Genomic DNA, 19,313 nt, shown 5'->3' with positions numbered 1-19,313 from the left:
CTGTTTTTATATTGTTTTACTTTCTTTTTTATTCAAGAAAATGTTTTTAATTTATTTATCTTATTTTATTTTATAATTTTTTTTTAAAAGTACCTTATCTTCACAATACCTGGTTGTCCGAATTAGGCATACCGTATTTTCCGCACTATAAGGCGCACCGGATTATTAGCCGCACCTTCAATGAATTGCATATTTCATAACTTTGTCCACCTATAAGCCGCCCCGGACTATAAGCCGCGCCTACGCTGCGCTAAAGGGAATGTCAAAAAAACAGTCAGATAGTTCAGTCAAACTTTAATAATATATTGAAAACCAGCGTTCTAACAACTCTGTCCCAAAATGTACGCAAATGTGCAATCACAAACATAGTAAAATTCAAAATGGTGTAGAGCAATAGCAACATAATGTTGCTCGAACGTTAATGTCACAACACACAAAATAAACATAGCGCTCACCTTCTGAAGTTATTCTTCATTCGTAAATCCTTCGAATTCTTCGTCTTCGGTGTCCGAATTGAAAAGTTGCGCAAGCGTGGGATCCAAAATGGCCGGTTCCGTCTCGTCGAAGTCATCGGAGTCAGTGTCGCTGTTGTTGTCCAGTAGTTCTGTGAATCCTGCCTTCCGGAAAGCTCGGACCACAGTTGTGACCGAAATATCTGCCCAGGCATTTACGATCCACTGGCAAATGTTGGCGTATGTCGTCCGGCGCTGTCTGCCTGTTTTAGTGAAGGTGTGTTCGCCTTCGGGCATCCATTGTTCCCACGCCGTTCGCAGTCGTGATTTGAATGCCCTGTTGACACCAATATCCAGCGGTTGGAGTTCTTTGGTTAATCCACCCGGAATGACGGCGAGTGTTGTATTTGTGTGCTTCACTTGTTTTTTGACACCATCTGTGATGTGGGCGCGCATAGAGTCGTATATCAACATGGACGGAGCTGTGTGAAAAAAGCCACCCGGCCTCTTCGCGTAAACTTCCCTTAACCACTCGCTCATCTTTTCTTCATCCATCCATCCCTTCGAGTTAGCTTTTATGATGACGCCGGCTGGAAAGGTCTCTTTTGGCAAGGTCTTCCTTTTGAATATCACCATGGGAGGAAGTTTCTGGCCATTAGCATGGCAAGCTAGAACCACAGTGAAGGACGACTTCTCATTCCCTGTGGTGCGAATATTCACCGTACGTGCATTTTGTAGTCTGGTCTTTACAGATGTAAACACACAAAGGAAATGAAACGAAATATCCGCGCGTTTCTTTTTCTTCCGGGGGCGGGTGGTAGCTTACAGTAGAAGAAGAAGCGCTTCCTGTTCTAAGGGGGCGGGTGCTTACCTTGGCGGTTGCTTGCGTAGAAGAAGAAGCGCTTCCTGTTCTACCGGGAAAAAAGATGGCGGCTGTTTACCGAAGTTGCGAGATCGAAACTTTATGAAAATGAATCGTAATATTAATCCATATATAAAGCGCACCGGGTTATAAGGCGCACTGTCAGCTTTTGAGAAAATTTGTGGTTTTTAGGTGCGCCTTATAGTGCGGAAAATACGGTAATAATGTGTTGATTCCACGACTGTATATATCGGTTGATATCGGTATCGGTAATTAAAGATTTGGACAATATCGGAATATCGGATATCGGCAAAAAGCCATTATCGGACATCCCTAACAACAACAAATATATTTTATGCTGCTTTACTGCAGTTTGTCTATAGAAGTCAAGCATGAGAAGCTCCTTAATATATTGTAGCGCAAAAGGAGGCGGAATTCCAGGAAAATAAGTTTGAAATTTGATTTCAGTTGCAGAAAAACAACAATGTAGTATACTAATGGGCACCATGCACCATGTTTATGCTTCAATAGCCTTGTTAGTGCAGTACTATACTCGCTGGGGGATAAAAGCCTCTGTAAGCAATTAAGCGCACAAACACTCCTTTTTCCACAATGTGGACGTGATAATGTTCTTCCTTTTTTTGGAAATCTTTCTGTTTCAGTCTCAGAAAATGTCATCTTTTACGATGTATTGTTGAGTTTTCTCACTGGTGTAACTTTGTTTTTGCAGAGATGTTGTATTTGCATTGTAATGACTTTCAACGGATGACGCGGATGTGGCGTCATATCACACAAATGTGTTCTTGTTTGGAAAATCAAAAACAGGCAAATGTAAGTGCCTCTATGAGGCCCTTGAGTGCATGCAAATAAGCTAGATTTAACTAGCGATGCTTAACACACCTTTAGTTAGACACCCAACACGTACATATCTGTATCTACACATGTGAATATATTAAAGTTGTATCAAATGCAATGTGCTGTATATGCGCAGTGTGGCTTTGTAGAAATACAATTGTAGGTTGTGTTCTTACTAAAATTTTGTAGAAATTGTACAACATTACATTACACTTGGACTGCACTCCATTCACTTTGTATTACAGTTTATGAACATAAAACTCCTCAGAAATGGTAAAAGACAGCTGAGAGTATTCTGCAAAAATGTCCGACATGAAAATGTCATTCTTTTTACAAGTGCATAGAGATGCGCGGATAGGCAATTTATTTCATCCGCAACCGCGTCAGAAAGTCGTCAACCATCCGCCATCCACCCGATGTAACGTTTGATCAGAACTGCACCCGCCCGCCATCCGCCCGTTGTTATATATCTAATATTAATTAAAAAAAAAAAAAAAAGGGTGAAAACTACGCGAATTGCACCTTGTGCAGACAAGATTTTTCGATCGGACACGGAGGAATTAGCGATGTAAAAGACCACGTTGGGACAAAAAAACACAAGTCTAATGCCGTTGCTAGCGATACAAGTGGAAAACTTTCAACGTTTTTCGTCGCCCAAACAGATTCTTTGGATGTGATAAATGCCGAAGTTTTATTTACGGAGGCAATAATTGAGCATGGACTTCCAATCGCACTGGCTGATCACATGGGACAGTTAATAATGTAATGCAACCTTTAAAAATCATTACGCGGTGATCGCGATCCCAAAAATAAACTTTTCTTGCATGATAATGTCCAGAAAAATTTGCTTTATATTACTATAGAGTCCTTTTAACGAATGAGTTTGATGGTTTATCACAAACCTTAAATGAAATTCCATGGCCACCGTCCTGCTCTCTATATCAACCAGGGTGAGCCCCACCCCTTTCGTGAGCGCACTGCGAAAGCGGACGAGGCGGGGTGTCGGTGCGGTGGGCGCGGTAGTGACCCTGGACGTGCGTCGGGCCCTTCTTGCGGATCGCCTCAGCTACGGCTCCCAGTGGGGCCCTCTCGGGGGAAGGGGCCTCGGTCCCGGACCCCGGCGAGGCGTCCCTTCTCCGCTCCGTAAAAGTGTCCATCTCTTTTCTTTTTTTTTCTTCTGTTGTGGCATATGCAGCAGGTGCCTGCTCGTTTTTCGTATGTGGGTAACAACATTTAACTATGTATATATATTTCCCAATTGGTTTAACTGCCACCCGCAAAAAAAAAAAAAAAAAAAAAAAAAAATCTAATTAATCCGCCCGACCCGACCCGCGAGCGGATAAAATCTTATTGTTTTTAATTTCATCCGCCCGATCCGCGGATAATCCGCGGACTCCGCGGTTGTGTCCGCAAACCGCGCATCTCTACAAGTGCATGATTATTTCACTATTAAAAGTTCGGTTCATAACAGTGAATATTACCTAAAAGGGTTTCTACTACCAATTTTGTACATAACACTACAACATTTTGGGGGAACACAACCAGAACACGCTTTTTGATTATTTATGTTCTCTCATTTGTCCCAACGGTAAAACCTGGGCTGTATGGGAAACAAGGGACAGTTGTGTTGTTTGCTTATGCAAGAAGTGATGCGGGAAAGCTACTTGACATATACAACTTTAATACCTTTTTGTTGTGACTGAATGTCAAAAGACATGTACGTTGGCATCTTGTGGGGGGGGGGGGGGGGGGGGGGGACACACACGTATATACAGTCGCGATCAAAAGTTTACATACAACTTGTAAAGAACATAATGTCATGGCTGTCTTGAGTTTCCAATAATTTCTACAACTCTTATTTTTTTGTGATAGAGTGATTGGAGCACATACAGGTAAAAGCCAGTAAATTAGAATATTTTGAAAAACTTGATTTATTTCAGTAATTGCATTCAAAAGGTGTAACTTGTACATTATATTTATTCATTGCACACAGACTGATGCATTCAAATGTTTATTTCATTTAATTTTGATGATTTGAAGTGGCAACAAATGAAAATCCAAAATTCCGTGTGTCACAAAATTAGAATATTACTTAAGGCTAATACAAAAAAGGGGATTTTTAGAAATGTTGGCCAACTGAAAAGTATGAAAATGAAAAATATGAGCATGTACAATACTCAATACTTGGTTGGAGCTCCTTTTGCCTCAATTACTGCGTTAATGCGGCGTGGCATGGAGTCGATGAGTTTCTGGCACTGCTCAGGTGTTATGAGAGCCCAGGTTGCTCTGATAGTGGCCTTCAACTCTTCTGCATTTTTGGGTCTGGCATTCTGCATCTTCCTTTTCACAATACCCCACAGATTTTCTATGGGGCTAAGGTCAGGGGAGTTGGCGGGCCAATTTAGAACAGAAATACCATGGTCCGTAAACCAGGCACGGGTAGATTTTGCGCTGTGTGCAGGCGCCAAGTCCTGTTGGAACTTGAAATCTCCATCTCCATAGAGCAGGTCAGCAGCAGGAAGCATGAAGTGCTCTAAAACTTGCTGGTAGACGGCTGCGTTGACCCTGGATCTCAGGAAACAGAGTGGACCGACACCAGCAGATGACATGGCACCCCAAACCATCACTGATGGTGGAAACTTTACACTAGACTTCAGGCAACGTGGATCCTGTGCCTCTCCTGTCTTCCTCCAGACTCTGGGACCTCGATTTCCAAAGGAAATGCAAAATTTGCATGGTTGGGTGATGGTTTGGGGTGCCATGTCATCTGCTGGTGTCGGTCCACTCTGTTTCCTGAGATCCAGGGTCAACGCAGCCGTCTACCAGCAAGTTTTAGAGCACTTCATGCTTCCTGCTGCTGACCTGCTCTATGGAGATGGAGATTTCAAGTTCCAACAGGACTTGGCGCCTGCACACAGCGCAAAATCTACCCGTGGCTGGTTTACGGACCATGGTATTTCTGTTCTAAATTGGCCCGCCAACTCCCCTGACCTTAGCCCCATAGAAAATCTGTGGGGTATTGTGAAAAGGAAGATGCAGAATGCCAGACCCAAAAACGCAGAAGAGTTGAAGGCCACTATCAGAGCAACCTGGGCTCTCATAACACCTGAGCAGTGCCAGAAACTCATCGACTCCATGCCACGCCGCATTAACGCAGTAATTGAGGCAAAAGGAGCTCCAACCAAGTATTGAGTATTGTACATGCTCATATTTTTCATTTTCATACTTTTCAGTTGGCCAACATTTCTAAAAATCCCTTTTTTGTATTAGCCTTAAGTAATATTCTAATTTTGTGACACACGGAATTTTGGATTTTCATTTGTTGCCACTTCAAATCATCAAAATTAAATGAAATAAACATTTGAATGCATCAGTCTGTGTGCAATGAATAAATATAATGTACAAGTTACACCTTTTGAATGCAATTACTGAAATAAATCAAGTTTTTCAAAATATTCTAATTTACTGGCTTTTACCTGTATATTGGAGCCTCTTGTGGTAACAATATATATCACAATATATTATTTGGTTTGTAAATGATAATACAATCATTTCAAAACGGGTCGATTTGGCTGCTGATGTATGCGGTAACATATAGCTTCATTTCCGGTTGTATTATTTTCTCCAAACCTTTATGATTCTACTTGCTAATTTACTGTTAATATCTGGTGTAACATGGTTCATGCTACACTACTCTTAAACTGTAACAAACACTCTTTCTTCTCTTGTTTGTATACTTTACATTAGTTATGGGCGGTACTACAAATGTAGGTATCGATCCAATACCAAGTAGTTGCAGGGGCAGTGTTGGCTCCACCAATGCTGATACTTCAAATTTTCAAAATCATCGAATTACTGCGTTTCGCTGGACTATAAAGACAATATAACATACATCCGTAAACGTGGATGCATATGCAAAAGTGCAATATATTTATCTGTACAGTAAATCTATTTATATCTGCACCTTTTTGCTCTTTTATCCTGCACTACAACGAGCTAATGCAACAAAATGTTGTTCTTATCTGTACTGTAAAGTTCAAATTTGAATGACGATAAAGGGAGTCTAAGTCTAAAAAAAAAAAAAAAAGAAGTTTTTGATCACAGTTGAAATCTTACAAAAATACAGGATGGTGATGTAACAATATCAATTAAATATTTAAAATATGTCTTACTTTTGGCTCTGATTACCTAGAGGCAGTCGGGCTGAGTCCGTTTTGAGTGCTTTTGTGCTTGTTTTCCCGCCAAGTGCTTAAGCTGGTGCAGAGTCCCGACTTATAAAGTACTGAATTTGGTACCCATTCCTATTTGCAATGTACTGTAGGTATTGGTAATAATTGTTTAGACAATGTCTTGAATTTTACACCACTTATTGTCTGGGGTTGAAATACTGAATTTTTATTCTTTGTAAAAAAAAATTTTAACTACCGTATTTTTCAGAGTATAAGTCGCACCTGCCGAAAATGCATAATAAAGAAGGAAAAGAACATATATAAGTCGCACTGAAGTATAAGTCGCATTTTTGGGGGAAATTTATTTGATAAAACCCAACACCAAGAATAGACATTTGAAAGGCAATTTAAAATAAATAAAGAATAGTGAACAACAGGCTGAATAAGTGTACGTTATATGAGGCATAAATAACCAACTGAGAACGTGCCTGGTATGTTAACGTAACATATTATGGTAAGAGTCATTCAAATAACTATAACATATAGAACATGCTATACGTTTACCAAACAATCTGTCACTCCTAATCGCTAAATCCCATGAAATCTTATACGTCTAGTCTCTTACGTGAATGAGCTAAATAATATTATTTGATATTTTACGGTAATGTGTTAATCATTTCACACATAAGTCGCTCCTGAGTATAAGTCGCACCCCCGGCCAAACTATGAAAAAAACTGCGACTTATAGTCCGAAACATACGGTATATGACTGTCTTACTGTAGGTTAAATAAAAACAAAATAACAACTTGTCATAACTAATGTGTACCTAAAATGTTTTAGCAAAACAATACTGTGTTAAAGTACCAAGGTATGGTGGCTAAAAGAAAATATGGATTATTTACTCTCCAAAGGACTCGATTTTTTAAATTGTCTTTCCAAGCAGATTTTCCTCGGCGACGCGCGACAGAAGACGGGGAAGGCATGGAGAGGAACGACAAAAAAAAGATGACTTGCGTGTATATAAATGATATGTACATATGTATCCCCCTGAGAACCAGTGGACATTTGATTTACTAATGTGGGAAAAGAACACAAATGTCCAGAATCAGCACTTCAGAGTTCTCGCACGGAATAGGCCATCTCCGGTTTGGGGAGGAGATCTTGCCCCAAGTGGAGGAGTTCAAGTACCTCGGAGTCTTGTTCACACGAGAGGGGAGAGTGTATCGTGAGATCGACAGGCGAATCGGTGTATGCAGTAATGCGGAACTTGTATCGATCTGTTGTGGTAAGGAAAGAGCTGAGCCGGAAGGCAAAGCTCTCAATTTACCGGTCGATCTACGTTCCCATCCTCACCTATGAACATGAGCTTTGGGTTATGACCCAAAGGACAAGATCACGGGTACAAGCGGCCGAAATGAGTTTCCTCCATCGGGTGTCGGGGCTCTCCCTTAGAGATGGGGCGAGAAGCTCTGTCATCCGGGAGAACTCAAAGTAAAGCCGCTGCTCCTCCACATCGAGAGAAGCCAGAGGAGGTGGTTCGGTCATCTCGGTCAGGATGCCCCTCGGACGCCTCCCTTAGGGCACGTCTGACCTGTAGGAGACCACGGGAAAGACCCAGGACACGTTGGGACGACTTTGTCTCCCGGCTGGCCTGGGAACTCCCCGGGAGGAGCTGGACGAAGTGGCTGGGGAAAGGGAAGTCTGGGCTTCTCTCCGCGAACCGACCTCAGATAAGTGGAAGAAGATGGATGGCTATGAAGGGGACTCTGGTTCTCAGGAGGGTATATACAGTAGTAGAATGTATATAATGTATATGGAAGAATTGTATTTTTTTTTTTATTGATGTTTGTTTTTCTACAATAATGAACTACAGTTTGTTTTAATGTTCCCATTAACATCACGTGTTCTGTATTTGTGTGTCCATCTGTCAAATGAACTTGGTGTATATATTCACCCTGAATGTAACTGTCCATACACACCCACACACACACACACACACACACACACACACACTACTTGTATCCATGTTGCTGATTGGAGAGCCTTGTGTTAGACATGACGTGTTGTGTTCTTTAGTGTTAGCTGTAGAGAGAGTTGTTGTTCCAATTGTTGCACTTTATTCTGACAGTTAAACGGCAGTTTGCGCAGGTAATTATGTCACTACTTTAATTGAAATCATGCTAAAAGTATTGAATTTAGGAAGCTGTGTTGTGAAAATGAGCACAATTGGCAATTAAACCGGCAAAAATGATGATCAATTCACACGGCTGATTGGTTTATATTAGTTGAACACTACTGTAAACCAACCTAAGACTGTGCTGCGTTTTTGTGGTTTTCAAACTGTTGACACCAAGTACCACCTCATACATGTGTTGCTGTTCCGCTTACTATTCAATTTAGCTTGGAATATGCAGATTTTTGGTCCTATGAGGAGTGTTAAAAGTTTATTTCAGTGGCCTAGTGGTTAGAGTGTCCACCCTGAGATCGGTAGGTTGTGAGTTCCATACCAAAGACTATAAAAATGGAACTCATTACCTCCCTGCTTGGCACTCAGCATCAAGGGTTGGAATTGGGGGTTAAATCACCAAAAAATGATTCCCAGGCGCGGCCACCGCTTCTGCCCACTGCTCCCCTCACCCCCCAGGGGGTGATCAAGGGCGATGGGTCAAATGCAGAGGTTAATTTCGCCACATCTAGTGTGTGTGACAATCATTGGTACTTTAACTTTAACTTTTTAACTTTAACTTTTATTTCAGTTTAAAATGTGTAGTCCATCCATCCATCTTCTGCCGCTTATCCGAGGTCGGGTCGCGGGGGCAGCAGCCTAAGCAGGCAAGCCCAGACTTCCCTCTCCCCAGCCATGTCGTCCAGCTCTTCCTGTGGGACCCCAAGGCGTTCCCAGGCCAGCCGGGAGACATAGTCTTCCCAACGTGTCCTGGGTCTTCCCTGCGGCCTCCTACCGGTCGGACGTGCCCTAAACACCTCCCTAGGGAGGCGTTCGGGTGGCATCCTGACCAGATGCCCGAACCACCTCATCTGGCTCCTCTCCATGTGGAGGAGCAGCGGCTTTACTTTGAGCTCCTCCCGGATGACAGAGCTTCTCACCCTATCTCTAAGGGAGAGCCCCGCCACCCGGTGGAGGAAACTCATTTCGGCCGCTTGTACCCGTGATCTTGTCCTTTCGGTCATAACCCAAAGCTCATGACCATAGGTGAGGATGGGAACGTAGATCGAGCGGTAAATTGAGAGCTTTGCCTTCCGGCTCAGCTCCTTCTTCACCACAACGGATCGATACAGCGTCCGCATTACTGAAGACGCCGTACCGTTCCCCCTGTCGATCTCACGATCCACTCTTCCCTCACTCGTGAACAAGACTCCGAGGTACTTGAACTTCTCCACTTGGGGCAAGATCTCCTCCCCAACCCGGAGATGGCACTCCACCCTTTTCCGGGCGAAAATGTGTAGTATTGCGGTTATTTCATACACATTTTGTATATGTGTAGTTAAAATAGATTGTTCCACTTGATTAGTGGTTCTCAAACTTTTTTTTTTTTTTTTTTACCCAGTACCACCTCAGAAAACACTTCGTATTGATCAACAATGAAATACAGTAACGTAGTAGGCCTAAATATTCATTAAAAACAAGGCAAAGGTTTTAATTCATATTTTGGGCCACTGTAGCATTACACACAGTTTGAACAGTAACACTTTGTTTAAATATTCAGTTAAATGATTCTTTAGCGTGCCACGAGGTGGAGCCCGTGTACCACCAGGGGCGCTCGCACCACAGTTTGAGAATCACAGCGCGAGCTTGTAACATGAATGTGTCAACTTCCTACTTTATGTTGATGTTGTGTGATTATTAATGGCTCTCTGTTCTTTGTCTTCACAGTGTTAAGTTTCTAGCGTTCGCCTTTTTCTCTCTAACGAGGAGTCAGTAAGCGGTAAACACATATTTGCGGCGGGAGCCACGTAAAGCGGCGAGCGAGATGTGGATGGACATTTTTTTTTTATTTTTTTTTTTTTAAAAGGAGACCTTTTTTGGGGGGGCGACACAAGAGAAAGGGAGAGAGCGGCCACAAGTTAATCATGAATTCCGGGAAAATTCACACGGTCCGCTCCCCGCTCACGTCGTTACCAAAGTAGCCTCTCGGAACTCCCAACGACCACCATTTTTTTGTTGTTGACATCTGTCTTGACAGACCTTTTTTTTTTTCTTTTTTTTCTTCTTTTTGGGCCAATTGACTGAGCATTGCACTGACACACTTTGGGAGGGGGGAGGGGGGGGAAGACTCCTGTGGACACATTCCAGATGACGTCTTGTTCCATGGCCCCGGTCTATCAACTGAGCAACAACATTGGGGGGAAAAAAAAACAAAACACTTGTCTTCACAAGGGACTGAATGAACAATGTAGCATCTCTGCTAACACACCGTAGCATTCGTTGGCTGAGAGAAACGACTCGACTTGATGACTAAAGGGATTTTATGCAGTTCAGATGTCACTCCCTCTTGAGATCCTTCCCAGTGAAGACACACGAGCGAGTACATGAGAGACGAAGCACCGGTCTTCACCTTTAAAAAAAAAAAAAAACACTTCCGGAGGAGAATAAGACGGCTATCACGATCAAGAAACTTTTGTCTTCCATCCACTTCTAAAGAACGCTACTATGGCGAAACGAAACCCATGTAGCATCACACGCTAAACCAAGACTTCCTTTTTCTCTCATGTACTAAACAAAGGGGGGGATACGATACCTGCCTTCTGTGATATATTGTAGATTAGCAAAAATGAGTCCACTCGGGGTCCAAGGTCTTCTAAAAAACAATCTTTAATCCTTTTAACTGCCACTTGCATCCATTCCCCATTCAAGTGAAATTAGAGCTATCGCGGCCCGAGCCGAACCTAGACTGAGGGAGACAGGGGCAGACTGTTGGCCAAACAATTCTGCTTGAATTACGATAAAAAGGACACCCTATGCCACTTTTTAACCCGCATATAACTGCCCGTTAGCTGGGACCAATCAGAGAATACCCTTGCTTCCTAACACACATACAAAGGCCTACACTGCCATCAAGGCACAAGAAACCCCCCAGCCCCAATGAGTACTGCCCAAAAATCCTTCTGCCGTACCTCTCGCTGCCAGCCGGTTGCTTCACTGGTGAGGCGATGTTAAGACGAGGAGGCCCCTCAAGAAGCCAGAAGCGGACCAAGTAGAGAGAGCAAGTGTACAAAAAAAAAAAGAACAAATCTATATTTTGATAAAAACATATCTATGGCATTGGAATTGGAAGCTGGTCCAAGATGGGAAGGAGGTGGAAAGCAAAAGGACGGGGGGGGGGGGGGGGGGGGGAAATGAGATTGAAGAAATCTGATGCAAAATGAACGCAAAAAAAAAAAAATTGCCATGAAAAACCGAGATCACGTGACACGAGGTGGCTAACTTACTGTAAGTCGGCACGTGTGCACTGACTGAGCAACGACGGACTCATGCATCCAGGAGGATTAGATGAGGTAAACGAAGGAGGGTCGGCCGCGGGGGTGGGGGGGAGATGATGCATTTTTGTAACTTTGTTTACCAGCATGACTACTTTGCATGACTGTCTTTTCTGCAAGCCCTTAGTTGAAGACAAGGGTGCTAGAGATACAAAAAAAAACCTATATATAAAATGAATTAAAAAAAAAAAAAAAAAAAAATGTTATATGCAATTCATGTTTTAAAACGACGACAACAACAACAACAAAAAAAGATTCTAATGAAAGAGAAGATATATTTTGTTTTGAAAAGTAAAAAAAAAAAATGTGAATATTGAAACGTATGTTTGCAACGTACACCCTGAACTATGTTTTTGTTCGATGAAATCTCTCTGCTCCCACTGCCCGACTTTCCTCATTCCAGGGTTTGCATCCACACAAACATACCGTAGTTTGACTTTCAAAAAAAAAAAAAAAAATGCAATCGAAGCGGTATATATTTTCCTACCATCTCATCGACCGTCGTCATCACGGAGTTGGCCCGATTCAGCCGTGTTAGCTTGCGCCGCCAAGTCGGAAACGTTTGCACAACGACCGTAGCAGCAGCAACTTAAGAACAACAAAAAAAAAAAGCTCACTGTACTTTGCTTGATTAACACTAATTGTTTACGTTATCATTTATTTTCCTTTTTTTTCGGCAATAATACGAGACAAGAGGAAATATGACTGTAGCAAGGCAAACTGGACAGAGTTGCTTTTGAGATGAGTCTAGGGTCAGTTCTTCAAGTCCTTTAAGATTGACGTGGCGTATATACAGTGGAACCTGAAAAGACAAACATAATCCAGACGCAAAAACAAACAGGACCTTGTGCAAATTTAAGTAATCGGCCATCATAAAACTTAACGTTTTTTTGGTCATTTGTCTCAGAGGTTCTACAATAGTGTGTTACTTCTGTGAGCCTTACTGGGAACACACCGTTTTGTGTGTGCGTGTGTAGCTTTAATGTGTTAGATTCCGGTGGTAACCCACAAGTTCTTCCCAGAACTTGCGAATCAGATCCAGCTCTCCGTTCACAGGGTCCAGTCCTCTCGGCGCTGTCGGTCTTACCAGGCTGCTCCACCGACGAGGCTCTACTCAGCTGGATGGCGAGGCAATTCGCCGAGTTCTAACTACCCTTTGGTTCTGCGTCTGTCCCGCTTCCTTTTGTGGTCGACTCGACTGAGAAGCCTATCTCGTAAGGCCCAGTCAAACCCCAAAAAACCCTGTTTTTTTCGATAGCTTGCCTCTAATGAATCTTGGCTCTTGTTACTGACTAGGTTGAATTTGAATGAGCTGTGTTTGTCCACACCTGTTTGACAGTGTGTTTCTCCAAGAGGCTCCTTTGTGCACTTTATTCACTTTTTACGAATACACTGTTACTCTCCATTGTCCAATGTAATAACGATGTAACCTAAATGATGAAAAACGATAGGAGACCAGCAGAGCTATGTGAGCGAACGTTACAGTCACGTTTTCAAGTGACTGTTTGCAACTGGCATTTATTAAACCACCACCTGCTAACCTAAGTTACCATTAGTGGTTCAAAAGAACATATATTTTTAAAAGATGTCTATTTTTCACAGTTACTTGTTATATTGACTAAAAATAGTTTGTCGGCCCAAGGAAAAAGAGGTGAGACTCAATGGCTGTCATGGCTGTTTCGTGCACACCCGGAGCCTGTCTACATACACAAAAGCAATCCCGGAGAAGCAACTAACAAGTTGGAGCTATGTTGTTACGATAGACTGTACGTTCGATGATAGCTAACGTTAGTAGCTAAACTTTGCCGATTCGCTATCATTAGCTGACAACAAACATAACTAATGTGTGCACTGCAAAAACTGAAATCTAAGTAAGATTAAATATCTCAAATAAGGGTGATATTTGCTTATTTTCTGTCTGATAAGATAATTCTTCTCACTAAGCAGATTTTATGTTAGAGTGTTTTACTTGTTTTAAGGGTTTTGGTCCTAAATGATCTCAGTAAGATATTACAGCTTGTGGCTGAGATTGTATGACCTATATTGAGTAAAACATGCTTGAAACTAGAATATCAACTGTTGCAAAGCTGTGTCATTAACACTCACAAGTAGGGATGTCCGATAATGGCTTTTTGCCGATATTCCGATATTGTCCAACTCTTTAATTACCGATACCGATATCAACCGATATATACAGTCGTGAAATTAACACATTATTTTGCCTAATTTGGACAACCAGGTATGGTGAAGATAAGGTACTTTTAAAAAATAATAATAAAATAAGATAAATAAATGTAAACAATTTTCTTGAATAAAAAAAAAAAGTAAAACAATATAAAAACAGTTACATAGAAACTAGTAATTAATGAAAATGAGTAAAATTAACTGTTAAAGGTTAGTACTATTAGTGGACCAGCAGCACGCACAATCATGTGTGCTTACAGACTGTATCCCTTGCAGACTGTATTGATATATATTGATATATAATGTAGGAACCAGATTATTAATAACAGAAAGAAACAACCCTTTTGTGTGAATGAGTGTAAATGGGGGAGGAAGGTTTTTTGGGTTGGTGCACTAATTGTAAGTGTATCTTGTGTTTTTTATGTTGATTTAATAAAAAATAAAAAAAATAAAAAATAAAACGATACCGATAAAAAAAACAAAAACGATACCGATGATTTCCGATATTACATTTTAACGTATTTATCGGCCGATAATATCGGCAGGCCGATATTATCGGACATCTCTACTCACAAGTATAAAACTACTTTTTTAAAGTAATAATTTCTTACTTCAAGCATGAAAAAAAAAATCGTGAGGCCAAGCGCATATCATTATGTCAAGATAATGGCACTAGCATTTGCTTAATTTGAGAATATTTTTCAACATATTGAGCAAAAAGGTCTCATTTTTTTTCTATTTTTTTCTTTTTTATTAGTGAGAATATACTTATTTTAAGGTATTTTTTGGTTCATTGAGGTTAGCTAATTTTACTTGTTTTGGAAAGTCTTGACAAGCCGAATTTACTTGTTCTATTGGCAGATAATTTTGCTTAGTTCAAATAAAAATACCCCAACATTTTTTTGTTTTTGAACACTGACTTTTTGCAGTGTGTGGCTTAGTTTGTGTGCTCCAATCCGGCAGAGGGCAGGATAAATTATTGCTATAACACTTTCAGAAGTCTGCACCCGCGTAAGGTTGCAAACAGTCACTTTATCAACAACATCATGCTAGGTTAGTGAAATGAAGTGAATTATATTTATATAGCGCTTTTCTCTAGCGACTCAAAGCGCTTTTACATAGTGAAACCCAATAGCTAAGTTACATTTAAACCAGTGTGGGTGGCACTGGGAGCAGGTGGGTAAAGTGTCTTGCCCAAGTGACTAGGATGGCGGAAGTGGGGATCGAACCTGGAACCCTCAAGTTGCTGGCACGGCCACTCTACCAACCGAGCAATACCGCCCCAGGTTAGCTTATTCACTGAAGAAAGACAAACTTACCAGGCTTTATTTTAAGTAGTGTGGCGTCGCTATAATCTAGTGGAGTAAGAGGCCGTAATATTGGTGCGTTTCATTTAACTCGGAAGTTGGAAGTCGGAGTTGCAAATGACATAACAGCTGAGTTGGGAGCATTCCAGTTACAAGGTGGGAAATCACGATGGCCACGTCCACGAAAGCTATTTTTTGCGCTTGCCTTGTCTGAATATAAACAATATATGTGAAAATATGCACTCTTTCTGCAGCCTTCAAACACAGTGGATGAATTGTAAACACAAAATGCTTTTGCTAGCGATGTAGAACATACAAAACACATGAAATACATTTACTTAACACTACAGTAAAGTTACCGTATATGAACGTTCAACATTACAACGTACAGTTGTGGTCAAAAGTTTACATACACTTGTAAAGGACATAATGTCATGGCTGTCTTGAGTTTCCAATCATTTCTACAACTCTTATTTTTTTGTGATAGAGTGATTGGAGCACATACTTGTTGGTCACAAAAAACATTCATGAAGTTTGGTTCTTTTATGAATTTATTATGTGAGCAAATCTGCTTGGTAAAAAGTATACATACAGCAATGTTAATATTTGGTTACATGTCCCTTGGCAAGTTTCCCTGCAATAAGGCGCTTTTGGTAGCCATCCACAAGCTTCTGGTTGAATTTTTGACCACTTCTCTTGACAAAATTGGTGCAGTTCAGCTACGTTTGTTGGTTTTTCTGATATGGACTTGTTTCTTCAGCATTGTCCACACATTTAAGTCAGGACTTTGGGAAGGCCATTCTAAAACCTTAATTCTAGCCTGATTTAGCCATTCCTTTACCACTTTTGATGTGTTTTTGGGGTCATTGTCCTGTTGGAACACCCAACTGCGCCAAGACCCAACCTCGGGCTGATGATTTTAGGTTGAATTTGGAGGTAATTCTCCTTTTTCATTGTCCCATTTACTCTCTGTAAAGCACCAGTTCCATTGGCAGCAAAACAGGCCCAGAGCATAATACTACCACCACCATGCTTGACGATAGGGAAGGTGTTCCTGGGATTAAAGCCCTCACCTTTTCTCCTCCAAACATATTGCTGGGTGTTGTGGCCAAACAGCTCAATTTTTGTTTCATCTGACATCACATGGACAAATATAAGACCTTCTGGAGGAAAGTTCTGCAGTTACATGTCAGAAAACCAACAAATTTAACGGAAATGCACCAATTTTGTCAAGAGGAGTGGTCAAAAATTCAACCAGAAGCTTGTGGGTGGCTACAAAAAGCGCATTATTGCAGTGAAACTTGCCAAGGGACATGTAACCAAATATTAACATTGCTGTATGTATACTTTTGACCCAGTAGATTTGGTAACATTTTCAGTAGACCCATAATAAATTCATAAAAGAACCGAACTTCATAAACGTTTTTTGTGACAAACAAGTATGTGCTCCAATCACTCTATCACAAAAAAATAAGAGGTGTAGAAATTATTGGGAACTCAAGACATCCATGACAATATGTTCTTTACAAGTGTATGTAAACTTTTGATCGCGACTGTATATGACTGATTTAGGGCGACAAAAACAAATCAAAAATGCTAATAATGGAAAGTATAGAAATGTATATCATTGTTTACATCCAGAGCAGCCATCTTTGAAACCAAATTGGGGGTGGTGAGATTCCGACTTCGAGAGGTGTTCTAGTTGAAATACAGAACTCCCAGTACAAATCGAATGCACCGTATGACGTCATTTAACCTGGAACTTCCAAACCGATTGTTGAAGCACATCTTCTTCCAAAAGTGGAGCAAACAAATGATATAGGACAGGGGTAGGGAACCTATGGCTCTCGAGCCAGATGCGGCTCTTTTGATGACTGCATCTGGCTCTCAGATATGTCTTAGGTGACATTGCTTAGCACGAATAATAATAATAATAATAATAACACTGAATAACTCCGCTGGCAATCACAGTGTTAAAAATAACGTTCAAAATACAAAACATTCTCATGCATTTTAATCCATCCATTCGTTTTCTACCGCGCCAGCTCAAGAAGTCGCATTAATGGTAAGAAGTGTTTTATTTATTATTGGTTAGCTTCAGAATAACAATGTTATTAAAAAGAATAAGAGACTTAATTTACTCTAAAAACGTTGGTCTTACTTAAAGGGGAACATTATCACCAGACCTATGTAAGCGTCAATATATACCTTGATGTTGCAGAAAAAAGACCATATATTTTTTTAACCGATTTCCGAACTCTAAATGGGTGAATTTTGGCGAATTAAACGCCTTTCTAATATTCGCTCTCGGAGCGATGACGTCACAACGGGAAGCAATCCGCCATTTTCTCAAACACCGAGTCAAATCAGCTCTGTTATTTTCCGTTTTTTCGACTGTTTTCCGTACCTTGGAGACATCATGCCTCGTCGGTGTGTTGTCGGAGGGTGTAACAACACGAACAGGGACGGATTCAAGTTGCACCAGTGGCCCAAAGATGCGAAAGTGGCAAGAAATTGGACGTTTGTTCCGCACACTTTACCGACGAAAGCTATGCTACGACAGAGATGGCAAGAATGTGTTGATATCCTGCGACACTCAAAGCAGATGCATTTCCAACGATAAAGTCAAAGAAATCTGCCGCCAGACCCCCATTGAATCTGCCGGAGTGTGTGAGCAATTCAGGGACAAAGGCCCTCGATAGCACGGCAAGCAATGGTGGCAGTTTGTTCCCGTAGACGAGCGAGCTAAAACCCCTTGATGTCTTGGCTCACACCGTCAAGAAAAGAATATAGACCCTGGCTTCCCTGGCCTGCTGACATGAGGGTATGTCTACAGAATATATTAATTGATGAAAATTGGGCTGTCTGCACTCTCAAAGTGCATGTTGTTGCCAAATGTATTTCATGTGCTGTAAACCTAGTTCATAGTTGTTAGTTTCCTTTAATGCCAAACAAACACATACCAATCGTTGGTTAGAAGGCGATCGCCAAATTCGTCCTCGCTTTCTCCCGTGTCGCTGGCTGTCGTGTCGTTTTCGCTTGCATACGGTTCAAACCGATATGGCTCAATAGCTTCAGTTCCTTCTTCAATTTCGTTTTCGCTACCTGCCTCCACACTACAACCATCCGTTTCAATACATTCGTAATCTGTTGAATCGCTTAAGCCGCTGAAATCCGAGTCTGAATCCGAGCTAATGTCGCTATAGCTTGCTGTTCTTTCCGCCATGTTTGTTTGTGTTGGCTTCACTATGTGACGTCACAGGAAAATGGACGGGTGTTTATAACGGTGGTTCAAATCAGGCACTTTGAAGCTTTTTTTAGGGATATTGCGTGATGGGTAATATTTTGAAAAAAACTTCGAAAAATATAATAAGCCACTGGGAACTGATTTTTAATGGTTTTAACAATTCTGAAATTGTGATAATGTTCCCCTTTAAAAATGCACGCATTTAGTTGTATTTAGTTTAAAAAAATATTATATGGCTCTCACGGAAATGCATTTTAAAATATTTGGCTTTCATGGCTCTCTGAGCCAAAAAGGTTCCCGACCCCTGATATAGGAGATGATAAATTTACCTTACGTTTCGTGGTCATAAATAGTTTCTAAGGACACAAATGACTTTTTTGTGAACCTATATTTAAAATAACATTTTGACATTCCAAGTGTTCTATTAGTAACACATTAAAATGAGTGACGACGGCTAAAGCAACTGGACAGCCATTCAGTTAGTTGTCACTTAGCTATTTGCACATTCTTAACACCTCTCATTGAGGATGATGACGCTATTAGATTAGGTATCGGAAACTATTTTTATAAAGCCAAAGAAAAAGCAAAACACTTCAATCTTTTGGTGCCTCTAAGTTTTAGGCATCCCCCCGCGCCCCCCGAGTTTCAGGTCCGAATTACACTGGCCTTTGTGATTTGAGATTTGACTTTTGAGGTTCCACTGTGTATCACAAAAATCCAAATCAGGTTAGAGACTCCAG

General features: G+C 41.1%; 2 protein-coding genes across 4 annotated transcripts in view; both read left to right on the top strand.

Annotated features, from left to right (window-relative positions):
• The window catches only part of LOC133610928 (voltage-gated potassium channel KCNC1-like), a 142,831-nt gene extending 131,153 nt beyond the window's left edge, over positions 1-11,678 (top strand). For both annotated transcript variants that reach the window (XM_061967698.2, XM_061967699.2), the window contains one exon: positions 10,232-11,678. Coding sequence is in view for 1 of the 2 variants with exons in the window: in XM_061967699.2 (XP_061823683.1) it covers positions 10,232-10,245 (14 nt within the window). In the remaining variant the exon portion in view is untranslated. The remainder of the gene's footprint in view (positions 1-10,231) is intronic.
• The window catches only part of LOC133610933 (stonustoxin subunit beta-like), a 460,649-nt gene that overhangs the window by 104,562 nt on the left and 336,774 nt on the right, over positions 1-19,313 (top strand). The window lies entirely within an intron of this gene.

This window comes from Nerophis lumbriciformis, linkage group LG11 (genome assembly GCF_033978685.3).
Source record: "Nerophis lumbriciformis linkage group LG11, RoL_Nlum_v2.1, whole genome shotgun sequence".
Taxonomy (NCBI): Eukaryota; Metazoa; Chordata; class Actinopteri; order Syngnathiformes; family Syngnathidae; genus Nerophis; species Nerophis lumbriciformis.
This window is presented reverse-complemented; position numbering and strand designations above follow the sequence as displayed.